The sequence below is a fragment of the Seriola aureovittata genome, chromosome 19, assembly GCF_021018895.1.
Source record: "Seriola aureovittata isolate HTS-2021-v1 ecotype China chromosome 19, ASM2101889v1, whole genome shotgun sequence".
Classification (NCBI taxonomy): Eukaryota; Metazoa; Chordata; class Actinopteri; order Carangiformes; family Carangidae; genus Seriola; species Seriola aureovittata.
Window position 1 is genome coordinate 8,481,941 of NC_079382.1, and position 21,156 is coordinate 8,503,096.

The 21,156-nt window shown below is 41.7% G+C and overlaps 1 protein-coding gene and 1 long non-coding RNA gene across 2 annotated transcripts; one reads left to right on the forward strand and one right to left on the reverse strand.

Moving 5' to 3' along the window:
* Positions 1 to 2,402: 2,402 nt before the first annotated feature.
* Positions 2,403 to 6,565, forward strand: LOC130187245 (uncharacterized). The gene is made up of 2 exons (XR_008830418.1): positions 2,403 to 4,586; positions 5,276 to 6,565. It is a non-coding gene; the product is annotated as an uncharacterized LOC130187245 (long non-coding RNA).
* Positions 6,566 to 17,743: 11,178 nt separating this feature from the next.
* On the reverse strand, positions 17,744 to 19,289 carry LOC130187182 (thyroxine 5-deiodinase-like). Its single transcript, XM_056404564.1, has one exon. It carries the CDS (start codon positions 19,155 to 19,157, stop codon positions 18,351 to 18,353), a length of 807 nt encoding a protein of 268 aa, XP_056260539.1. The 5' UTR covers positions 19,158 to 19,289; the 3' UTR covers positions 17,744 to 18,350.
* Between the last annotated feature and the right edge of the window lie 1,867 nt (positions 19,290 to 21,156).

A 21,156-nucleotide genomic window follows, 5' to 3' on the forward strand; every position in this document is an offset into this window, starting at 1 on the left:
GATACTTAGACCTACGAAGTGTCTGTGTTTAGTTGATGGCAGCCAACCAACACTCGACACAGGCTCATGGAGACGGACAAAGCTCTGGTCGTGATTGCATGCAGGTGCATCCTATTTGGATGACTGTGAGGCTACAGGCAGAATCTCAAATATTCAGCTAAACTTTGAACAAAACCACATTCAATATCAGTGCTTTTCTTTTCTTTTTTTTTTTTTTTCCAGCAAATAGAAAATAACCAGTCCTTGTGAAAGACAAGTGAACAGCAAATCAAGGTTGAGCTGTGTGTGTATGTGTTAATTGAAGTGTAGAAGAATCTAAAAAAACAGTGCAAGTCATGACATGTCTATTTCAGTTTAGCACTGTGAATTAACTGAACTGACTCATTAAAATCCAAGTCTAGTCTCAAAAGAAAAAAAACAAAAACAAAATTGTGACATGAGTTGAGATCATATTACCTAAATCTCCAGATTGTCTTCAATCAGTTCCATCCTTCCCTTTGCACAAGAAGTAACAGCAGATGTGATTAGAGAGATAGAACTATTATGAAGAAAATCCAAATCTGCTCATATTCTACACTGAGCAAGTTGTGCATTAGATTTAGACATGGCAGTGTGACGTGCTTCTGTCAAGAGGCAGCACAGCAGAATGAGTTTACAGACGGGACGGCGTGGTCATAAGACACGTTTGTAAACCCTGTTGAATTAGACAAATGAGAATGAAAAGACGGTCCTCTGCTGCCATCTGCTGGACAAAGCTGGTAAACATTCATCACACCTTCTGAAAGCGAGATGATTTATCTCAAGAGATATTTATTTATCTGAACCGCAGATATGTTTATCACTGTAGTGTCACAGCGTAACTGTTTTAATCTCCCCTACTTCTGTTCAAATTCTACCAAAGCACTTTCTAACATACAGAAGAGAAAAAAAATGTATGTCTTTATCAATTAAACGTAAAGTAGCTTAAGGTGTGAAGCTTATTTGGTTCTTTGTTTTATTTTATTTTAATTAAAGATAATGTTTAAATCTAAAATTAATAAAACATCAGATTTGTAACTGGTATTCTCATGCATTATTTAACATTACATAAACAAACAGGTCCAATCTCTATTTTTTTTTTTACCATTACAATGACTTTAAAAAGGATGAGCCGTATTTGTTTATTCTCTTGTTGCATTTTCTCTTAATGATTTAACACGTCGCTTCTTGTGTAAGTAGGTGCTGTAATGTGCACCTGCTTCTGCTTTGAAATCAGTTACTCTATCTCACCGCAATACTGAATGAGGACACACTAACGGTTAATTACCGGCATAAGTGCCACTGATATTCTGGTTCATTCATAAACAGTCATTTTCATACAGGATCATTTGAAGGACACCGCTTGCTTCTCTTTAGGAGGTGTTGCTAGGTGCAGCCATCGGCCATTCACAGTTGCCTTAACACTCTCTAAATTGGCTTGTCTGAGGTCACTTAAGTTCCTCTATTCATTTGAAGACAACAGTGAGGTTTGGCACCCGCCCACCCTCTTGTGTCTAGCACCCCTGCTGGGATCTGTGCTGAACCCAGATGAACCTGCGGGGATTTAGAGAACAAACAGACCCGCACATTTTTCACCTCTATATAACAAAGATGTTGGCTTGCTGCTGTGACACTGATGACACAGTGAAAGAGTGGCAATCGCATCAATTATTGATCATGCAAATACTTGACGGGTTCACCCTCGTTGCATTCGGCAGAATGCATTTTTCAGGGCTAAACCTACATTTCTGCATTTACTGTAAAGAAAAAAAATATTGTAGCATAATAGCCAATTGTTTCTAAACGACTGGCCTAATGAGGATGCAAATTATCTCCCACAAAAACCCCAATTTGCTTCATTATCAACACATTGTATCCCAATTATCTAAGAGGGAATATTCCTCTGGGCTGGATGCGTCATTGAATATCAAAATACGTCAGTGGTTTTTGTGGGTGGTTAAAAGACTGCGCTCGGATGAGGTCATTTGGGTTCATTGTTTTTGCCTGCAGTCAGAGTGCTGTACCGTCATTCTTGACATGAACTGTGGTGTTTTGCTTTTTATTTTTATTTATTTATTTATTTTGATTCCCTCCCCTTCCTGGTCTCCGCAACCAAAACATATCTCGTCACGACTGGAGATGTCAGAATCCATCGCCATGGAAACAGAGCTCAAAAGTTTGGAGTGTCAACCCCCATTGTGGCTACATCCAATCAGATTTGAGGAAAAGCTTTCAGCGCTGCATTACTTTACTGTGTATTGCAGTGTGGGTACCTCTGTGTGGACCTGATTCTGTGAGTGGGTGAGTGTGTGTGAGTGAGTGAGTGGGGGTGGAGGGGGGGCGGGGGGCGGGGGGCAGGAGCCAAGTGGGAGGACAGTGACTCATCACACCCCAGGGGTCTGAGATCGGACCCACCTCCATGGTCTTGTATCCACCTCTTCATCTTTCCTCCTCACACTGAAGCTCCGCAGCACCTGAAGTCCTCTCCAGCAAAGTGACGAGTCACACCTCGCCCTTCCACCCCCACCCCTGAGGACGGAGAGTTGGGGTGCAGCCCAGTCCCAGTTTCTTTGATGCTTGACACTCGGCTTCAAAGTCCTTCTCATCAAAGCCGCGGACTTGGGATCAGGCCCAGCAGCAGCTCGGCATCCTGCTTTACACACACAAGAAAGAGACAGGATGGAGTGTCTCCCCCTTTAGGTTCATCCGACTTTAACGAGGAACTTCCTTACAAGGGGCACCACAAGACAAAGTTGGTGAAATTACACATGAAAGGCTAAAAATCGAAGCTCGAAACATGTTGAAAGTGTTTTGTCAGGGTGATAACAAGATATGAAGTTGTACGTTCTTCTACTTTTGTTGTACACAGCAAAAAATAAGAAACAGGGCTGATTTGTAAAGATCAGTGAAAATGCATGCGTGCATCAACATCTATAAAGTGTGCAGCTAAAAGGAGTTTTGCCTATATACTGTAGAAGGTATAAAAATGATACACATACAGGATATGCCTGGAAACATTTCCATATAATTTCAAATGACATTTTCTATATTTGCTCTGCATCATATTTATTGCCATATATAACTATATGTAGTGGTTATGGAACGTTTATCACTTCTGCTTTTTATAGTTGTTTCCTACAGAGCAGCAGCAGAGTCTGGAGTGCAGGTGTTAGTTTTAGAAACCTGCACTTCCTGCAGACAGCGTGAGCTGACAATAGGGAAGCTTCAGGGAATAAAAGGTGAGAAGGGTAAAACTCACAAGGTGGGAGAAGTTGTCAAGATCGGAGGAAGCACAGCTCAATTTGCTCACAGCCTAATCTGTTCCTAAATGATGAAATACCAGTTGTTCCTGGAGCTTGCTCAGAAGCCGGAAAGACAAAGTACCACTGTATCTTTTCTTCAATCACAGCATGAAAGCCACAGAGAAGCTGATAAATATATATACAGAAATTGGTGCTTTTAAACAGGAAGGAAAAATCGGATCTTGGTGAATTTATTTGTACTAATCTGGAGACAAATTTTTGATGTGCACATTTACTGATTTTCAGTAGAAATTACAAACATTTCCTTATTTTATAAAAAGTATATTTTGGGATCCCAAGACCAGGATACAAATACAAACCAGAGATAATCATTTCCCACTGATGCATGTGTGAAGATGCCTTTCTTAACATGTGGATCCCTCTAAAAACCGTTAATAATAATAGATCAGATAATAGATAGATAATAAATAGATCAGCCATAAGCATAATTATGATATAAACAGCTCGGGTATATAACACGGCTACGAGCTCTGGTTTCAGATAAAGAAGAAGATGAGAGTTATCACCTGACCCCAACTGTCGCGTCGGCCTTATCAAAAATATAAAAGTAAAACCTGTGGAGTGTTGACATCGTTAGTCCTTTACCCAGAAACATGTATTTCTTTGTGTGCTCCATGTGCGTGAGTGTGCACATGCTCCTGTATGTGCATTTGGGAGATAAAACTGTGGTAACCTCTCCAGTGATAATCCTGCTGCCTGTCAGTCCAGGCATAATGGAGCCATACCGGGACGCTCTTCCACTGTGACTGTCTGGAACATACACACACACACACACACACACACAACCTTTATTATCTTCCAATATCTGGGCCACCTGGGGACAACCCCCATTGTCTGCTGAAGCCGCGCAGACACATAAGCGCTCCGTCTGTACAAGAGGCACAGATAACTGTCTGACTATACGTGGGGCAGATGAACTAGAACAGTGTAGACACGGCAGCCTCACCTGACCGTCTGGAGCCTCGTTGCTCTCAGCACATAAGGTCAGAACACACTTGAGGGACGTGAAGGGCAGGAAACACTGCGAGCAGAGCACTGGCTCGTACTTGGAAATATAAGATCAGGAAGACAGAGGGAATTGGAAAGAGAGAAACACTCAAGCAGAGAGACACACACAGCGGTTCGTTCACACTCTTTTGCTCTTTTTCCACTTGGCTGAGCGATAGACGGATGCACAGAAAGTGATGGAAGCAACCTTTCGCAGAAGGGGATGTTCAGATGAGAGACTTTATCGAAGCAGCACGGGTGAATGATTTTTCTCAGGATGTGCATGGATGCATTTGTGTGCCATGGATGTTTTGTACTTGCTGTGTGGGTAACAAGGGGTATGCTTAGCAGGTAAATTATTCCTTGGCACATTTTTCCACAAAATATATAGTTTGTGGCTAATAATGATTTGTAAAAAAAAAAAAAAAAAAAAAAAAAAAGTGGGGGATTCCACCTCATCCAACCCCCTCCAAGTCACACTGGCTGTGAGCACACGTGCACTCTGCAGACAGACCCGATGTCAAACTCATCTCTAGGGCCTGTTGTTAGCATGAGCTCTCCAGACATTATTGCTGGATGTAAACATATACTTTTAAAGGGGAAGGAGTCAGTTTATTACAGATTCCTGTGAATACATACACATCATAAATAGAAACAAGCATGCTAACTGTTGTAGAAAGGACAAACATGATTATACAGAGTTTGTTCTGCAACTTGATTCTGTCCATGAAAGTCACGCTGCCACATGTGATCCTTCAACAGTTGCAGATGCACTCCATTGATAGTGCATCAGAGACCAAATAGGAGCCTCTTCTGCTGGATCTAATTGAAATGCTAGTCTGATCTCTGGTAGCCAAGTGGGGTCAAGCTGATTTAGTGCAGCTCAGTCTGCGGAGTGTCTCACAGAAATGCAATGAAATCTTGACTGTTTCTTTATTCTGTTGTAGGTGGCACAGGGAGGATAATCTGCTGGATGTCCACCCTCAGTTCTCAGGATGGGAATGTGTGGATTGTGTCCTAGCTTGTTGCCCGGGCTAACGCTCTCCCCTGTCAAGATAATTCATAGGTCATGGTTGTTCGCCTCCATCTGCATGTGTTGTGTAAACTAGGAAAAACACGTTCCCTAAGGTTACTGCAGTAGTCTTACAGGAGGAGCTGCAGGTGTTATGTGGGGCTGGGGCTGATGGTCCCTGCACACTCACAGTGAGAGCTGCATCTGGGTCAAGGACATTAAAAGCATGCACTGAACTGACATGGGGATTACTGATTGTGACAACACTTGAGGAGGTTATTATTGTATACTGGTAATGGTAAGAAAAATATACAAGACAAAGTGGCAGAGATGACAAGCTCTAGAGATTCTTTTTTTCTTAAAAGCTTTCCACAATTATTATTATTATCATTTCTTCAAAGTCTTCTCCCGGCCTTACTGCACATCCTGATTCACTACACCCACTGTTGACGTCCACGCGTCTTGCAGAGGATGCACACAGCTAGCGCTCTTACGAAAACTCAGGACACAGCAGATAGCCACCGCACATGCACATGAGATTTTCCTTATTGCAGATCAATCAGGGTAATGTTAGCTTAGAAGGATCTACTGGAAACAGCGCTTTACCGGGTGGGTAGCAGACCATTTACACGCCTCCCCTTGCATGGTAATGTGCACACTGACGAAACATTAAAGAGGCAGTATAAAGTGACTGAAAATGAAAACTAGTGAAGCGAGAACTGTTGGGCAGCTTCAGTGGGTAAATCTGGGAGTTGTGGTCTACAAACAGCTTTTGGAAGATTCTGTTGACGCTTTTTGACTTCAGTGAAACGCTGGACTACCACTTCATGAGAAAAATGATCGGTATTTTGTCAACAGTTTTTTTTTGACAGTGCCCGTTTACACGCGCAGCACCACAACAGTACATCCATTGATCAGATGAAATTTCCCCCTCTGTTACTCTGTTTGTTATTACGACATAAGGCGATTAAATTCAGTGTCAACATAAAAAAACATGGACATGTTGACACGCTGCATTAATGCCCGTGAAACTTGACATGGACAAGTGGTTTGACCCTGTCACATGCACCACAACAGCTGCAGGAAATCAAATGAATGGTGGCTGAGGTCTGCGGCAATCTTATGAAAGAGTGCACACCATGGGACGTAGGGCTTGGTGATGGTCCTTAGACTGTGTTAACAACATTAATCATTCAGCAATTGTGAATAAATTACTTCAAATGGATTCTAGTGTTGTGTTTGTTGTACCTCACCAGCATGACAATTATAATCACTGAACCAGAAGCCTGTAGCCCACTCAATAAAACAAAACATATAATTCTTGATCCAGAATCTTGTTCGAACAATGGGTTAAAACCAAGGCCGGAGGAAATTCAGCTGGCAGCCCATAAAAAAGATCTATTTATTTATTTATTTATTTTATTTGTTATTCTTACGAAAGAAGACTAGAACTGCATTGTGGGCAATTTGCATTCTGCCTAGTGTCAGCTGGTTTCAGCTTTTACCTTTTTCTCTCCTACTCCCTGTGCTCACATACGCAGTATTATAATCCAGCAATTTCCCAATAAAACTGTTGTCTTTTACATATTTTTCTTGTCAGACAATGGAACAAGTTTGAAATAAAAAAGAAAAAGAAAAGGAAAGAAAAAAAAAACCCAATTAAGACTACATGTGAACCAGCTGTCACTTCCAAGCCATTTCCAAGCTGCATCTCTGCTGCTGATGCGGCTAAAAAAAAAAAAAAAGTATAACCATGATGTCATCCACCAAACACATGAGTTAAAGATGACTGTGCTGTGATTTCAGCTTTTTTTACTTGTAATATCCACGTGTGGTCAGCATAGGCAGGTGTGCATGCAGAGGGAGAGCGTGACCTCGTGCTCGCATGGCAGAACTGGTGTATTCACTGTTCACGTAATCCTTCATAAAAGATAAATGACTTTATTATCCGACTTTATCTTCTTTATCTTTAGCAAGCTTTATGTTTCGTAAGCTAGTACATTACATTTGTTGTTGGGCTCTCTGGTTTCCTCCCCTGTCCCTTCTGTTTCCACTTCCATTGTGTCAGCCATGTTTCTTTTAGCCTTCCTCTCCTGCCACTCTCTCTCTCCGCCCATCAGAGTGCAGTCACCTGACTGCCAGCTCCACCTGCTCACCTGTCTCCAATTCCCAACCACCTGAGCTTCCCTGCCCATTCACACACCTGTTCCCAGTTTGCTCGTTATCGCAGCCTGCGATTAAACCAGGCGTTGCCGTGGTAGCCTGTTGTCTGTACATGTCTGCCTACACGCTTGTCCATCCATCTGTCTGTAAGCCTGGTCCTCTTCATTTTGGCTGTGAAAGTTGCGTCACTGTACCTGCCTGCGTGTCTGCACGTGGGTCCTCTCTACCTGTGCTGCTACTGTCAGCTGTTGCAACATTAGTGTGGGAGTTGCACTGTGTCTGAAATTCTTATTCTTATCCTCTGTGTTTCTTCTAGTGTGTTGAAGCCTGACGTTTTCTATGAAAAAAAATAAAATAATAGCAAGTTGAAATTAAGCAGGCACATTATAAAACTGAATTTATTAGTTAAAATTAAAATTAAAACACCTGACCTCCATTACAGAGGAGTCACTCCCAGTTCCTTTTAGTCACATGGTCACCAGCTGAGCAATAGCAGCAAGACCCCCTTTCATAAAGGACCAATGCTCTAGTCTTTCCCTGTGTTTTATTTGAAGTTTTGATATCCATAAAAAGATATATTTAAAGTCTCTCAGGAGCTCTAGTAAGAAAAGGGCATTTTGTGTCTCGTCTCTCTTCTCATTGGCTGTAACAGATTGTAGCCTACTGCTGTAGCTTCGGACTAAAATGCCCCAGTATTTCAGAGAAAATAAACTTTAGCCGCTGCTCTCTAATATTACTGTCTTTGGGAAGGCTGTGCAGCGACATATTGTAAATATGTGTTCAGTGTCAACACACATTTACGACACAAATTAAGATTTGTGAACTGAAAAAACTCAGTTTCAACCTTTGCATGTAACATGTTGTGTGTGCTATGTGAATTTTACTTGTTTACGCAGTGTTCGCACAACAGCTTCTCTATCTGCAGAACACTACATCTACAGGCTGAACTCAGTAAGTGCTTTTCCTTCACCTTTGCCACTATTTGATGCTTTCAAGCACGGCTAAATGGGACTCAACTTGTGTTCACAGGCAACAGGTGAGCAGCGTTAAGGGGGGGTCGTCAACACTAATGGAACACAGCTGGAACTGGTGTGCACAAGACTTTAAAACCTGAGGTACTGCTACTATACTTGTGAAGGCATTGTATTGATTTACAGTCACTCCCTGGAAGGGAATGAGGCAAACCTTAGCCACAACACCACTTTACCTTACCCTTGTCATAATTCTTACCCAATAGTTGTTCATAGATTGGAGCTGAGTCCCCACATGATGATTTGACCAGGTTTTATCCTCCACGTCGCATTGAAGACAGAAGAGCAATAAACAGATTTTCATTTGCCGCTCAGGGGTATTAACTACTGGAAAGCAAGTAGGTGGTATTCCCACTTCCGAACACATCCACACGTCAGAGGTGCAGAAACATGCGTCATGCAGGGGCCGCACTATATCGCACAGCACTGAGTCTCTGAAGTGGAGGAGGATGGGAGATAAGAGAGAGGTTGGAGGGGGGGACTGTATGTCAGGCTGCTCTTTGATCTTGACTAGCATCTTATGGTATTCATCTGATAGACTAATACTTCATAGTGCGCATTTGGTTTGATATTTTTGACAGAACATTCAGAGGAGGGATGATGCCACTGGATTCACTATATGAAGACATCCAAACTGTCTGATACTCGACTAACGTTTTCTGTCTTTCATAAAACCTACTCCCTCAGTCGAGGTCGGAATTAGAAATGAGTGTGAGCCTTAACTGTCTGTAATTTGACCAAAGCTTTGTTATTGAGAGCAGCACCCAGTGACATCTGCAACTGCAAGATCTCCAGATAAATTGATCTCATAGCAACCACATTGCCATGGCAACCGGGATACAGATGCCACGCTGAGGTGAAATGCAGAGTGACTGGCTGCCAGACTGACATTTTTTCCAAAAGAGAAAAAAACATAACTGAATGATTCATCAAGTTTCCATCCATAAATTATTGTCTGCATCATTGGCCTCCTACCATTTCCTGCCTATTCTTTTTTTTTTTTTTTTTTTTTTTCTCTAATTACTTTTTATTATTTCTCAGAGCAGGCTCCTCTCACTGTGTTTCATGTACCTCCTCCGCTTCAGCAGTGATGTTTGTAAAAGTTGGTGAGCTTTACTCAGGTTCAGCTACAGGTTACACTTGTAACTAGCATATTTGAATGAATGTGCAAATGTATGTGCACTCAAAATTGAATGTTGATTTCCTTGTTGTCAATAATCAGACTTTACACATAGTGACATAAAGGGAATAAGAAATAAAGAAAAACTTTAAAAAAACTTAAAAAAAAAAAAGAATGTGAAATCCATTTTTGTGGTTTGTTGATTGCAGTACAACCACTCACCCAAACTTTCATAAGATGTTATTCATTTATAATGTGACCATAGCCACCTCTACAGAAACAATAACATAGTCACGTAATTTTAAAAGATGTAACTAAACTATTGTACATTTATATTGTATTATATATTATACTATAACCTACCTTTGCTGTGTGTCTGTGCTTACCTTTTCTTTACAAATCACAATGAGTATGAATTAAAATACCAGTTACAGGACAGCTATATTTTTCATGTCTGTCTTAAAACAATACTAACATACCCATATGTGTGCTTTGAAAGAGTTAGTTGAGTGTGTAAACATTCCTCCTCTCCATGCTGGTCACAAAGACATCTCTTTAAAGCGACTGCAAGGGTAAGATTTGTTAGGGAAAATGCTTATCATCGGTGGTGAAGAAAGAGCGCTGGAGTCCAGGATGTCTTATGCTGAGGATGTTTATTGACGCTTGATCAAAGAGAAAAGAGGAATCATCAATACAGTCTCCTGTGCATGATGTCACCTCAAATCTGGACCAGGAACTCCTGAGGATCGTCTTTATACATTTAGAGAGATTACTATAGATAGCTTACACTCTATAATTGGTCAAATATCTAAAATAAGAGGAAGAAGAGGGATGTGTGAATACACTATTGGTTCATTAACCATAAACAAGGAAACATGACTATATACGCCCAAATGCTGATTCTTAGAACACCCAGCCCCTTGTTACTGACCGTCTAAGGTCTGCGGTTATCAGCCCTGGCACCAGCAGTATCAGCAGCAAACCACAGCTGCATCTGGAGGAGCCGCCTGTGCGTTTCAAGGCCTGTAAGATTTAATGCAGTAGCTGTGGCACAGAGACCTGGGGCCTTACACTGACCTTTCACCCTGAGTCAGTCATTCACTAGGTGGACAAGAGAAAATTCCCTCACAACACTGAACAAAACCCTCTGTCTTTGTTCTGTGTAAAACTTTTCTTGTAAGTTCAGCTTCAGCTCCTCATTATTTTTGTTACTATGCCTCTGCAGCAGCTCAATCGGGAAAACACCAAGTTTGTTTTGATCCACCTGTTTTTATGTGCATGTTTAATTTTTGCGTTAAAAAAAAAGTTGCGGAAACACTGGAAAATCAAAAAAAAAAAAAAAAGTATCTTTTGTTATGTTGGAAAATTTGATATATAGATAAAAACAAAAACAACAATTCAATGGAAAGTGCAATTGGAACAGACCTCTGTCCATGAAGCAGGTCACTCAAAGCAGCTATAGGCAGGGTTTTTGCTATTTCCACATATAGCATATGGTAACGGTAGACTACGGTAGACGGTAGTCCAGAAGAAATGCGGTGAGTTCAGCATCAAACCTCATTCCTTTTCTCACCAAGAGCTGCCCCCAGCTGTGGAAAACAACAGCAACGTTAACTTCTATTTCTATCACTTCTTTTCCTCTACGTAATAAGAAGATGAAGAAGTAGCGCTGCCCAGAAAAAAAATTGCAATGTCTTGCAAATGTAATGATATGTAACAATAATATTGTTCCAAGACAGACATGATAAAATGTGAACCTGTCCTTTAAAGAAATGTACAAGTGCAAATGTGAAAAAAGAATAATAAACCGAAAACTGTAGTGAACTTTTCATACAATACTTTAAACTTATAGAAATCTATATCAAAGTCAAATACCACCACCTCCCTGCTGGAAATGACTCCTTGTTCTCCCTCTGAGTCAGTCTTGTTATTATTGTTTATGCTGTGTGGATAGTTTATGAAACTCCCTCTAATCCCCCTAGTGTTATTGTCTCCTCCATTCTATTTATTTTTAGTATATGTTTTTTTCACAAGTTATACTGTCTGCGAGTTTCTATACATTATATGAGACTCTCGGGGACTAAAATCCCTGCTCCACACTGCGCATACTTGAATCTATTAAAATTCTGTCTGGTTCAGTACAGGTGTGTCATCTGTTTCCTCAACAACTTCCATCGCCTCTATGTCATCGTATCGTGCATTCAGAACGAGGTGGACCGCAGGGAAAGGTATGTGAACCCTTTGGAATTTGGATTTTCTGCATTAATTGATCATAAAATGTAATCTGATCTTCATCTAAGTCACAAGTGGAGACAAACACAGTGTTCTTCAGCTAATGTCACACAAACGTAATCTTCTGCCTCTTTATTGAACATACCCATTGTGCATTCATAGTGCTGGTGGAAAAAGTAAGTGAACCGTTTCCGGATTTGATAACTGGTTGAACCTCCTTTGGCGGCGATAACCTCAAACAAACTTCCAGTAGCTGTAGATCCTCCGGGGCTGCTTCAGATCACACATATTCTTAGGATGTCAGGTGTGAACGACTCTCTTCAGGTCATCCCACAGCATCTCTACTGGATTAAGGTCTAGGCTGTGCCTGGGCCACTCCAACAGGTGGATTTTATTCATTTGAAGTAACTTGGTAGTAAATTTACTTTGATGTTAAGGGTCATTGTCCTGCTGCACCAGACAGCTTCAGTAGATGGACAGTCACTCTGACATTATCCTGTGAGAGACCTTGATAAACATGAGAATTCATTTTCCTCTTGTTGATGTCGAGCTGCTCAGGCCCAGAGGCGGCAGAGCCCTAAAAACCATGATGTCCCCTCCACTCTGCGTCACCTTTTGAGGTGATGTTTTCATGTTGGTGACCTTTTTTCACCACACATAGAGCTGTATGTTCTTCCCAAACAATTCAACCTCAGCCTGCAAAACATTATCCTAGTAATACTGTGGCATGTCCAGCTGTTCTTTGGCAAACTTCAGCGAGGCTGCAATGTTTTTTTGGAGGGCAACCGCTTCCTCTGTGGTGTCCATGGCAGGACACCGTGCTTCATGGTAGACTCATGAACAGAGTTGTTAATAACCTCCAATGTTTCCTTGAAGCCACTGATCATCCTGCGCTGTACTTTGGAGTCATTGTAGCTGCAGGCTCACTTCTAAGAAGAGTAGCCACAGAGTAGCCACAGACCTGAATCATTTTCTTTATTTATACACAGTTTGTCTGACTGTGGACTGATGAATATCTAAATTCTTTGAGAAGTCTTTGCAACCCTTTCAGCATTATGCAAATCGACAATTCTTGATAGTAAGTCTTCCGAGATCTCCCTTTTGTGAGGCATGGTTCAGATCAGCAGATGTTACTTGTAGAAATAAAATGTTTAAGTGTTTTTATATAAGTAGCTTTAACCCACAACCTTGTTTCATTGATTGTACTCCAGGTTTGACAACTCCTGACCCCGGTTAGCTTTTGTTGTTACCATTAGCCGAGGGGTTCATATACTTTTTCCAGCCTACACTGTGACTGTTTGAATGATGTTTTCAGTATGGACAAGAACAATACAATGATTTGTGAGTTATTAGTTAAAATAGGTTGTTTATATTCATAATTGTAGCTTGGATGAAGGTCTGACTATATTTTTTGGCCGCATTTATACATAAATGGAGGCAATTCCAAAGGGTTCACTTACTATTTCATTGCCACTTTATCTCTGATAAACAGCAAAATTAATGCATTCAGTTTTCAGTCCAAATCGAGACCTTACATGACAAAACCGTAAAATTTACCCCGAGGGTCACTGAGGTCAGGGAATCTAAAATTGTAAAGGGTGTCACAGAGTGTCTCTGCACATGGATCCACTGTCCCATGGCTACAAACCTTGTTTTCTACATCATATGACTTCAAGGGCTTGCAGCTGAATAGAAAGTCATGGGATTGGCTAGATAAAGAGATACAATTTCAACAAGGCATTTCATGTCCTGCCGAGCAGTACCTTGTCTCAAATGGCATAATAATCATTTTATTTCATGATGTGTGCACACCAGTTGGGCTTGTGAATATTTTTTGACACGTGCCAAGTCATTACTGACTCAGAGCACGAGGGGGGCGCTGTTTTTTTTAATTTTTTTTTTTTGATTCACTAAAATGTGACGAAGATCGGCTCCCTGTGATCTGAGAGTGATTCAGCATGCAGGGGGTGGAGTCATGGGTGGAGTTGAGTGACTGAACAAAATCAACAACAACTATATGCACATACTTAGTCTACAATGCAACCTACAAAAAAAAAAACAACAGATGAAAAATAAATTCCAACAAGCGTACTCCCCCTACTGTTGAATGTATAAAGTAATGCTGATAAGAAGTATTTTTTCTGTGACAGATAAACTGCATTATTATTATTATCATACCAGCAGCCACATAGCAAAATTAGTATTTATTTCAAGTCTTATTTGTTTCTGGCCACCTGACAAATTTTAAGTTAGTATTCCCTCTCCTTTGTTGTTAAATGCTCCACTGTGTTCACCAGCTAGGTGCTAAGTTTGTGTAACTTTAGTTTGTTGTCAGACAGGTAGTGCACAATGGGTTTTTGGAACATTTTTGGTAGAAAAAACCCCCCTGCCTGCTGCGACTGTAAACAGAATCAAAAACAGTAAATTTGTGGGACAGAAAACCAAAACAATGATCCGAAAGGTGCTAAAATGCACCGTTTGCTGAGGGGAACTGCGGTGGGTTTTTAATTTCTTTGTTTGTGAATTCTTGACTACAAGTCAGCATTCCCACATTACCTGTTGTCATTTTTATCCATCGTTCATTTAAAGAAATATTCGGCTATATGTGGCTTTAAGTGGAAGTAAGGTGTACCTTTGTAAAAATAAATTCAGAAGATGCTGCAACATCAGTGAAAATAAAATGGGTTACTATCTGGTTAGAACATCTTATATACGGCATTTTGTTATAGCCCTAATTGATATTTTATGTTGCCCCTCCTTGGAATTCCCCAGAATGCTACAAGAGGGATTATAAACAGTGACAGAGACACTTCTGAGTGTTATTCAACAGTTATTCAACTCTAAATCAAATCCCATTTCAGTAAATGTCTCAACAACAAAAAGGACGTCTTTGCTGCTTCTGTTGGTACCTGTATGCCTGGGCGATGAAAGTCAAAGTAAAAAAAATGTCTACATCTAACAAAAGTGTGACCATAGTTTTATAACTGTATTTAGGAATAATAGAGAGCCTACTGTCGTCCCATTTTAACAACCCTCAGCTGTTCCTCTCAGTTCTCACTGTAGCGTGAGGAAAGATCTGTTGTTTTTTTTAATGTTTTTAACTTTCATTTGTTGAGTTTTTAGCACTAAGTGTTTCTTGTAGTGTCACATGAGTTCCACCTCTAGACTTTCAAGCTGCCTCCAGTGCAGTGACAGAACTGATTTTGCTTTGTAACTGTGAAACAGCTACTGCATGTGTCTGATGAGTTATTAAAATTATTCATTTTTGAAAGCCGATTCATATTTTTCTGTAGTGACAAAATATCGGTCAAAACCTGAATTGGAAGCAGCGTAAATGAGTGATAATTAAGTTGATTTATTGATAAAGATGGACACTACTGTTCCAAAATGCAACGCACATTAGACATGGAGAAAATTTTCACAGCATTTACAGGCAAGTAACGTTAGCAAAAACATCTCAAATGCAAAAGGACTAAAATTCTTTACCGTGTTAAATAGCCACAAAAGAAAAATACCCCATTACATATAAAAGTAATGCAATAATTTTTTTCTTAAGGAACATGTTACTGGCAAAAATGTACTCAAGGATTCGCAGTAAAAGTACTCATGAGGGGGATTTTATGATTTCTGATCAGTTCAAGAAGGAGAGGACTGAGAGGAAGGAAATAAGGATGGAAATAAATGTAAAATATAGAAGGAAGTAAGGAGGAAAGACAGTTGTAGGGATGAGGGGCTGGCAGTTCATTTTGCCAAAGGCAGGATGATATTTCTGAAATGCAGCATGGCACAGACCACAGGCTAGAGGGAACAGACACATGTCAGTAACATTTTGTGACTCATGAGTCACTGTTGAAAAAAACCAGCATCCCCTGCTGTGTGTAGTCAGCACCCCAGCGCTGGCCCGGCGTGACACAAAAAATATTCACAAGCCCCTTGTGCGCTCCTCCTTTAAGACCCATCTTCAGTGTCTTCTATGTATTAAACGTATCAACTGAGGATGATTGGTTGATGAACGGTTCAATAACTGTTAACCATTGTGAATGAAAATGATCTGAAGGGTCAAAGATGTCACTGATCAGTGAAAAAGGAGAAGATTATTTCACCTATTTCCAATACAAATCCCAGGTTACAAGAGTTTTCTTAAAGATAGTGTAGTTTTCCTGATTCCTCTGCACCCGCTCTGTGGTGTTTTTGACGCCTGCTGTAAAATTCCTGCAACATGGGTAATGACACAAGTCAAAATCAAGATAGAGACAAAGTTCTTTGTAATTTGCTGAGAAAAACAAATGAACAAAGTCTGAATGTGAGATAGAAAACAACCTGCCAAGACTCAGCAGTTCGTCATGCTTGACAGTGATGGCCTGCTTTTTTAGCCCCTGACTTTTCACGTTATCAGTCAGTCTCAGGTCACCACTGTAATTTGAAAAAGGTCTTTGGTCAGACATCACTGATTGACTGACCCTCTTTTATCTTGTTAGCACTCTGTTTGCACCTGAAGAGTTGTCCTTACCTGAAAATGGGAGGTTTTAACAGGGCTTTGGTTTTTTCTTTTTTCTTTTTGAAACAGAGAAGGAGTTTTCAGGACGGAGGCGGCAGGGCACGTCAGATCCCCTGCTCTTAGCTCACCTCCCGCAGCACGCTACATCAAGGTGTAGGCTCAAGACACGCACAGCCATACAGTACATGCATGTGGTGATATAATGAGAATGAACTGAGGCATGAAGGAACCTGAATATATTAAAACCACACAACAGAGACTTGGGCCACGTGGGATCGACAGTAATCACATTGCTCTCTAATCCTAATTATATGTGGCAGTGCGTCTGTGTGTGTATTCCTGTTTGTGTATGTGAGCATATACAGAAGTATATGTATATGGGGGGGTGACAAAGTCAGAAAGAGATAAAGGTAGATGGATATAGATGGATTACAGACGCTGCATAATCAGCTCAACCCTCTTTTGTTTCTTCAAACTGATCCATGTATAGAAAATGCCACAAACTTAACATAAAAAAACAAAGTAAACAGTATTTTTTTCTAACACGTCTGTGTACTTTGATCTACTTGATCTTTGTGAGTAATTTCCTCCCACAATGCAGCTTTTTCAATGAGAATACATACTTCTTCACTCAAGAATCACCCCCCCTCCCTGAATCAGAAGATTCAGTAATGACTTGATTCAATTCCTCCAATTAGCTGCCGAAAAAAAGAACATTTAAATTCAATAAAGAGCACATAACTGATATTAAGTTAGCATTTTCCCCCAAATTTAAAGCACTGTTTGTTAAACTGTGAAATCCTGACCTTTTCTGGGCTTCTCACTTGATCATCAGAGGAGTGTCATGATTCATGATCACTTCTGATTAACCGACTTACACAACACGAAACTGCCCCCTTCTTTTCAGCTATTCAAATTAATCTGGCTGCTTCCTCTGTCACCCACACACATGAAAAGGTGATTTCTTGCTTTCCCTTTTAGCATGTGTCACGGCTTTAAGTGGGTTAATTAAGAATGAATGCTTTACTAATCAATCAAGGAGCATTTCCACTCTGCTGTGGGTTACTGTGCTAATGGTGCATCAGTTTGAGATGAATAGGCCTTGTTAGAGGAAGATAAACAATAAATTCCGGCTGTAAACAATCATGAAACATCCTGAAAAGCTGCACAAGAAGCAGGCATGACGTCATCAGATTTAAGGGGGGGGGGGGCAAAACACACAAGACTGACAGTCAAATGTTTTGTAACTGGCCTCAAACCTGAATCCATCCTTTCCTTCTCACCAGCGGACAATAAAACCACAGAATGACCAAAGGAAGAACTTTAAGGTGTCTGCTCCACAGTCAACAGTAAATCATCAATGTGTGATCTGACATTTATTAAAAACATTTGTTCAGTTACATCGTTTCAACATTACATCGTTTGGCGACCCATCGTCGAGGAAGGCATCCTGCTAATATGAACCCGCTCCCGGTGTCAGATGCATCAGTGTCGGTTTTCTGGCTGCGCCTTTTAAAAACCGAACTTCATAGAAACACCGGAGTGAGATATTAGGCTGGACGCGCGCGCGAGCACACGCACACGCGCACACTGACACACACACACACACACACACACACACACACACACACACACACACACACACACCAGTACTGTAGAAAAATAGAGTGATCACTAATTGAATCCAGTTTCAACTGATTCAAGACTTTTTCATACAAAAATTAAAGAAAATCGCTATGAGCAATCAATTAAGGTCAAGACAAGCACAGTATACCAGCCTACTGCCTAGATACAGGCTTCAACATGACTTTAGGCTATTTGTCAAACAGTCCTGAATATCTTTATGCAAGAAAAACAACGTAATGTGCCGTGTGTGAACATTTGATAGCAGCATCTGGATATTTTGCACTGTGGGTTGGACACTTAAGCAGAATGGGTAGAGCAGCAGGCAGTTCAGCATCTTCAACTACACATGGAGCACCGCTGTTTGGGAATTCACCAGATCGTTCCTGTATTGCTCCAGCCAGTTTCTAAGCTCGGAAATCCGGTATCCCTCTGGACCTCTGCCCCCCTGATACACCACTCTCGCATCCCTGACGATGTAAAGTCTCTCAAAGTAGGCTCCGTACGCGGCGTTGGACGAGTTGTCCATATTATCCACCACCACGTTGCTCCCGGGCATCTCGGTGAGCATCAGCTGAGCGGCTCTCAGTCTGTCCTCCAAGCAGCGGTGCGTAGGGATCTGATACGGCGCGTCCGAGCTCACCCAGCCGTCCGACGGATGCGCTTCCTCGATATATACAACTAAAAAGTCCGCAATGTCTGCGTACTGGCTCACGACGCGCTGAAACGCCGCCAGGCGCGTCATGAATGGCGGTCAGGAGCAGCTGCCAAAGTTAAGAATGAGCGGTCTCTTCCCTTTCATGCAGTCCAGGATCCTGACTTGCCTCCGCTCCTGGACCAGCACCACCTCAGTGTTGGGCGCAGTGCGCCCGAGGTGCGCCGATTTGAGAAAGTCCAATTTCTGGCCGTACCACACGGCCCTGAGGGACTCCAAGGTGAACATCTTATTTGAGTCAGAGACGCACACCGGCGGGTCGTCTTGGCTGTCCTGCCTCTCTCCCATTTTCAGCAGCACTTTTTTCCTAATGCACAAGAAATCCAGGAGCCACAGCATGACAGCGGCCAGGAGGAACCGGGGCAGCAGCATCAGGCACAGGGCTGCATGCTTCAGCGCCCTCGCCATTTGGACACCGCCAGAGTCGTGCATCATCTCTTCCCCTGCCGATAGGATGCGACTAGGCCGGCGAAAGAGACAACTAGTATTTAGTCACCTTTACCCATTGGAGAAAACTATCTGACGCACACAGGCACTCTTTTTATAGGTACAGCAGCATTTGAATAATGGAAAAAAAAGAAAAAAAAAAAAAAAAAACACGCCTCCGGTAACCGCACCGCCCACTCACATGGTGGGGATTACCTCCCGTCAACTCTGGGCTTCAAAGATCCAGAGAGAGAGGGAGAGAGAGAGACAGGGAGAGAGAGAGAGAGAGAGGGGGGAACTGAATGACTATCTTCAGTTGACATGTGAAGATAAAACATGACAGTGGATGGATGCGTTTTATATCAGTGAGAGACACTCGGATTAGTTTTAATTGTCTGTAGCTGAACGCATGGTTGGTCCTGAAAGTCGGGAAAAGAAAAACATTTGAGTTCGTCATTCTGCCTGTGAACTCAGATCTCCCTGGAGTGAGTGTAGCGGCGTCTACGGCCGCTAGAAGGCGCTGGATTCATACAGACTGTGAAGGCTGGATGACTCATTCACTGAACTGCTATGGGGCCCCTCAGCACCTAGTGAAGAGTAGAAGGCAGAATGAACCTGCCACCACCAGTTTGAAAAGTGAAAGATAATCAGCCAATTAAAGTTCCAGTTTTTATATAAATCAACGATAACACAATGATAGAGAAGCACATTTAGATCCATGCTGTGTCTTCACTTTATTTATTTATTTATTTAAAAGAAAAGAAAATCTGTGTATCTTGTCTGTTCTACACCTCTCTGGACTACCTTGAAAATAAGCTGGTCAGCCTCAGTGGGACCGAGCTGGCAAATTAAAGGTCACGACATACAGTACTGAATGACTGCATTCTTATTTTTAAGCTCACCTTATCTGTTAAGACGCAAAGCGATGGCAGTGTGGTCGTAACCTCCATCGCTCGTCACACAGTCAGTCACATCACCTCACCTTGAAACTTTCCACCTTATCACAGATGTTGACAAGATGACATCCATGTGACTGCTTGGATCTGTTTCTCCGATTCCATAATAATGCCAGCATGCCCCCCCCCCCCCCACCTCTGTGTGGTGTTTTTTTTAAAACCATGTCCCTCCCTTCACCCCCCCCCCCCCCACCCACCCCCCAGCCCAGTAGCTTACCCTCCCTTATTTTGTGTGTCATCCACCTCCTCCAGCACACGGACAGACAAAATACAGTCCATGAAGAACAACAGGTACTGCCTCGTTACTAGATATTTGAGTTTAGGTAATATCATCACACTCGCCAAACACTTTCATCAAAGAGATGGAGGTGATGCTGACCCTAAAAAGACGACCGTGATACTTAAGTGCAGAGCTGGAGGGAGATGTAAAGCACAGGACGAAGGAGAGAAGATTTTATATAAGAGAGGAAAGTGGCATCTGGAGGAAGCCGAAGAAGGGGGGAGAAGGGAGGAGGCAGATGTGTGGAGAGCTCCTTCATCACTTTGCGGAGAGAAATAAGGATGCTCAAAGAGGCGCTGTAGTCCTCTAATGCACGGCAGCGTCTGGGCCATATGTACACATAACATAAGCAGATTCATTTGTACTTGAAAACCGTCTACACACATGACGATGTAAGTTGAATGACAAGAGGAAGCTGTCGTCAGGGACAATGTGGAGAAGCAAAAGTGGTTTCTTGTTTTCTTTGATTAAAAAAAGAAAAGAAAAGAAAAACAAAATCAGTGAAGGTGAAGAACATGGAGTTATTCCTCATCCTTTCACATGAATAAAAGAAACGCCTTCATCATCAATCAACACTAAATCTTTTTGGTTTATTTTCAACTCCGTGTCGTTTGTTTAAAGGATAATTCCATTTGTTTTCACTATGTGTCTTATATAGTTTCGACCGTAGTTTCTATCAGATATGACACTGCATCCACCGGAGCAGTTGCTGAGATCTGAGAACTTCACTGAAGTCCAAGGAGGAGAGACGATCAGAGAAGCCAACAGGTTA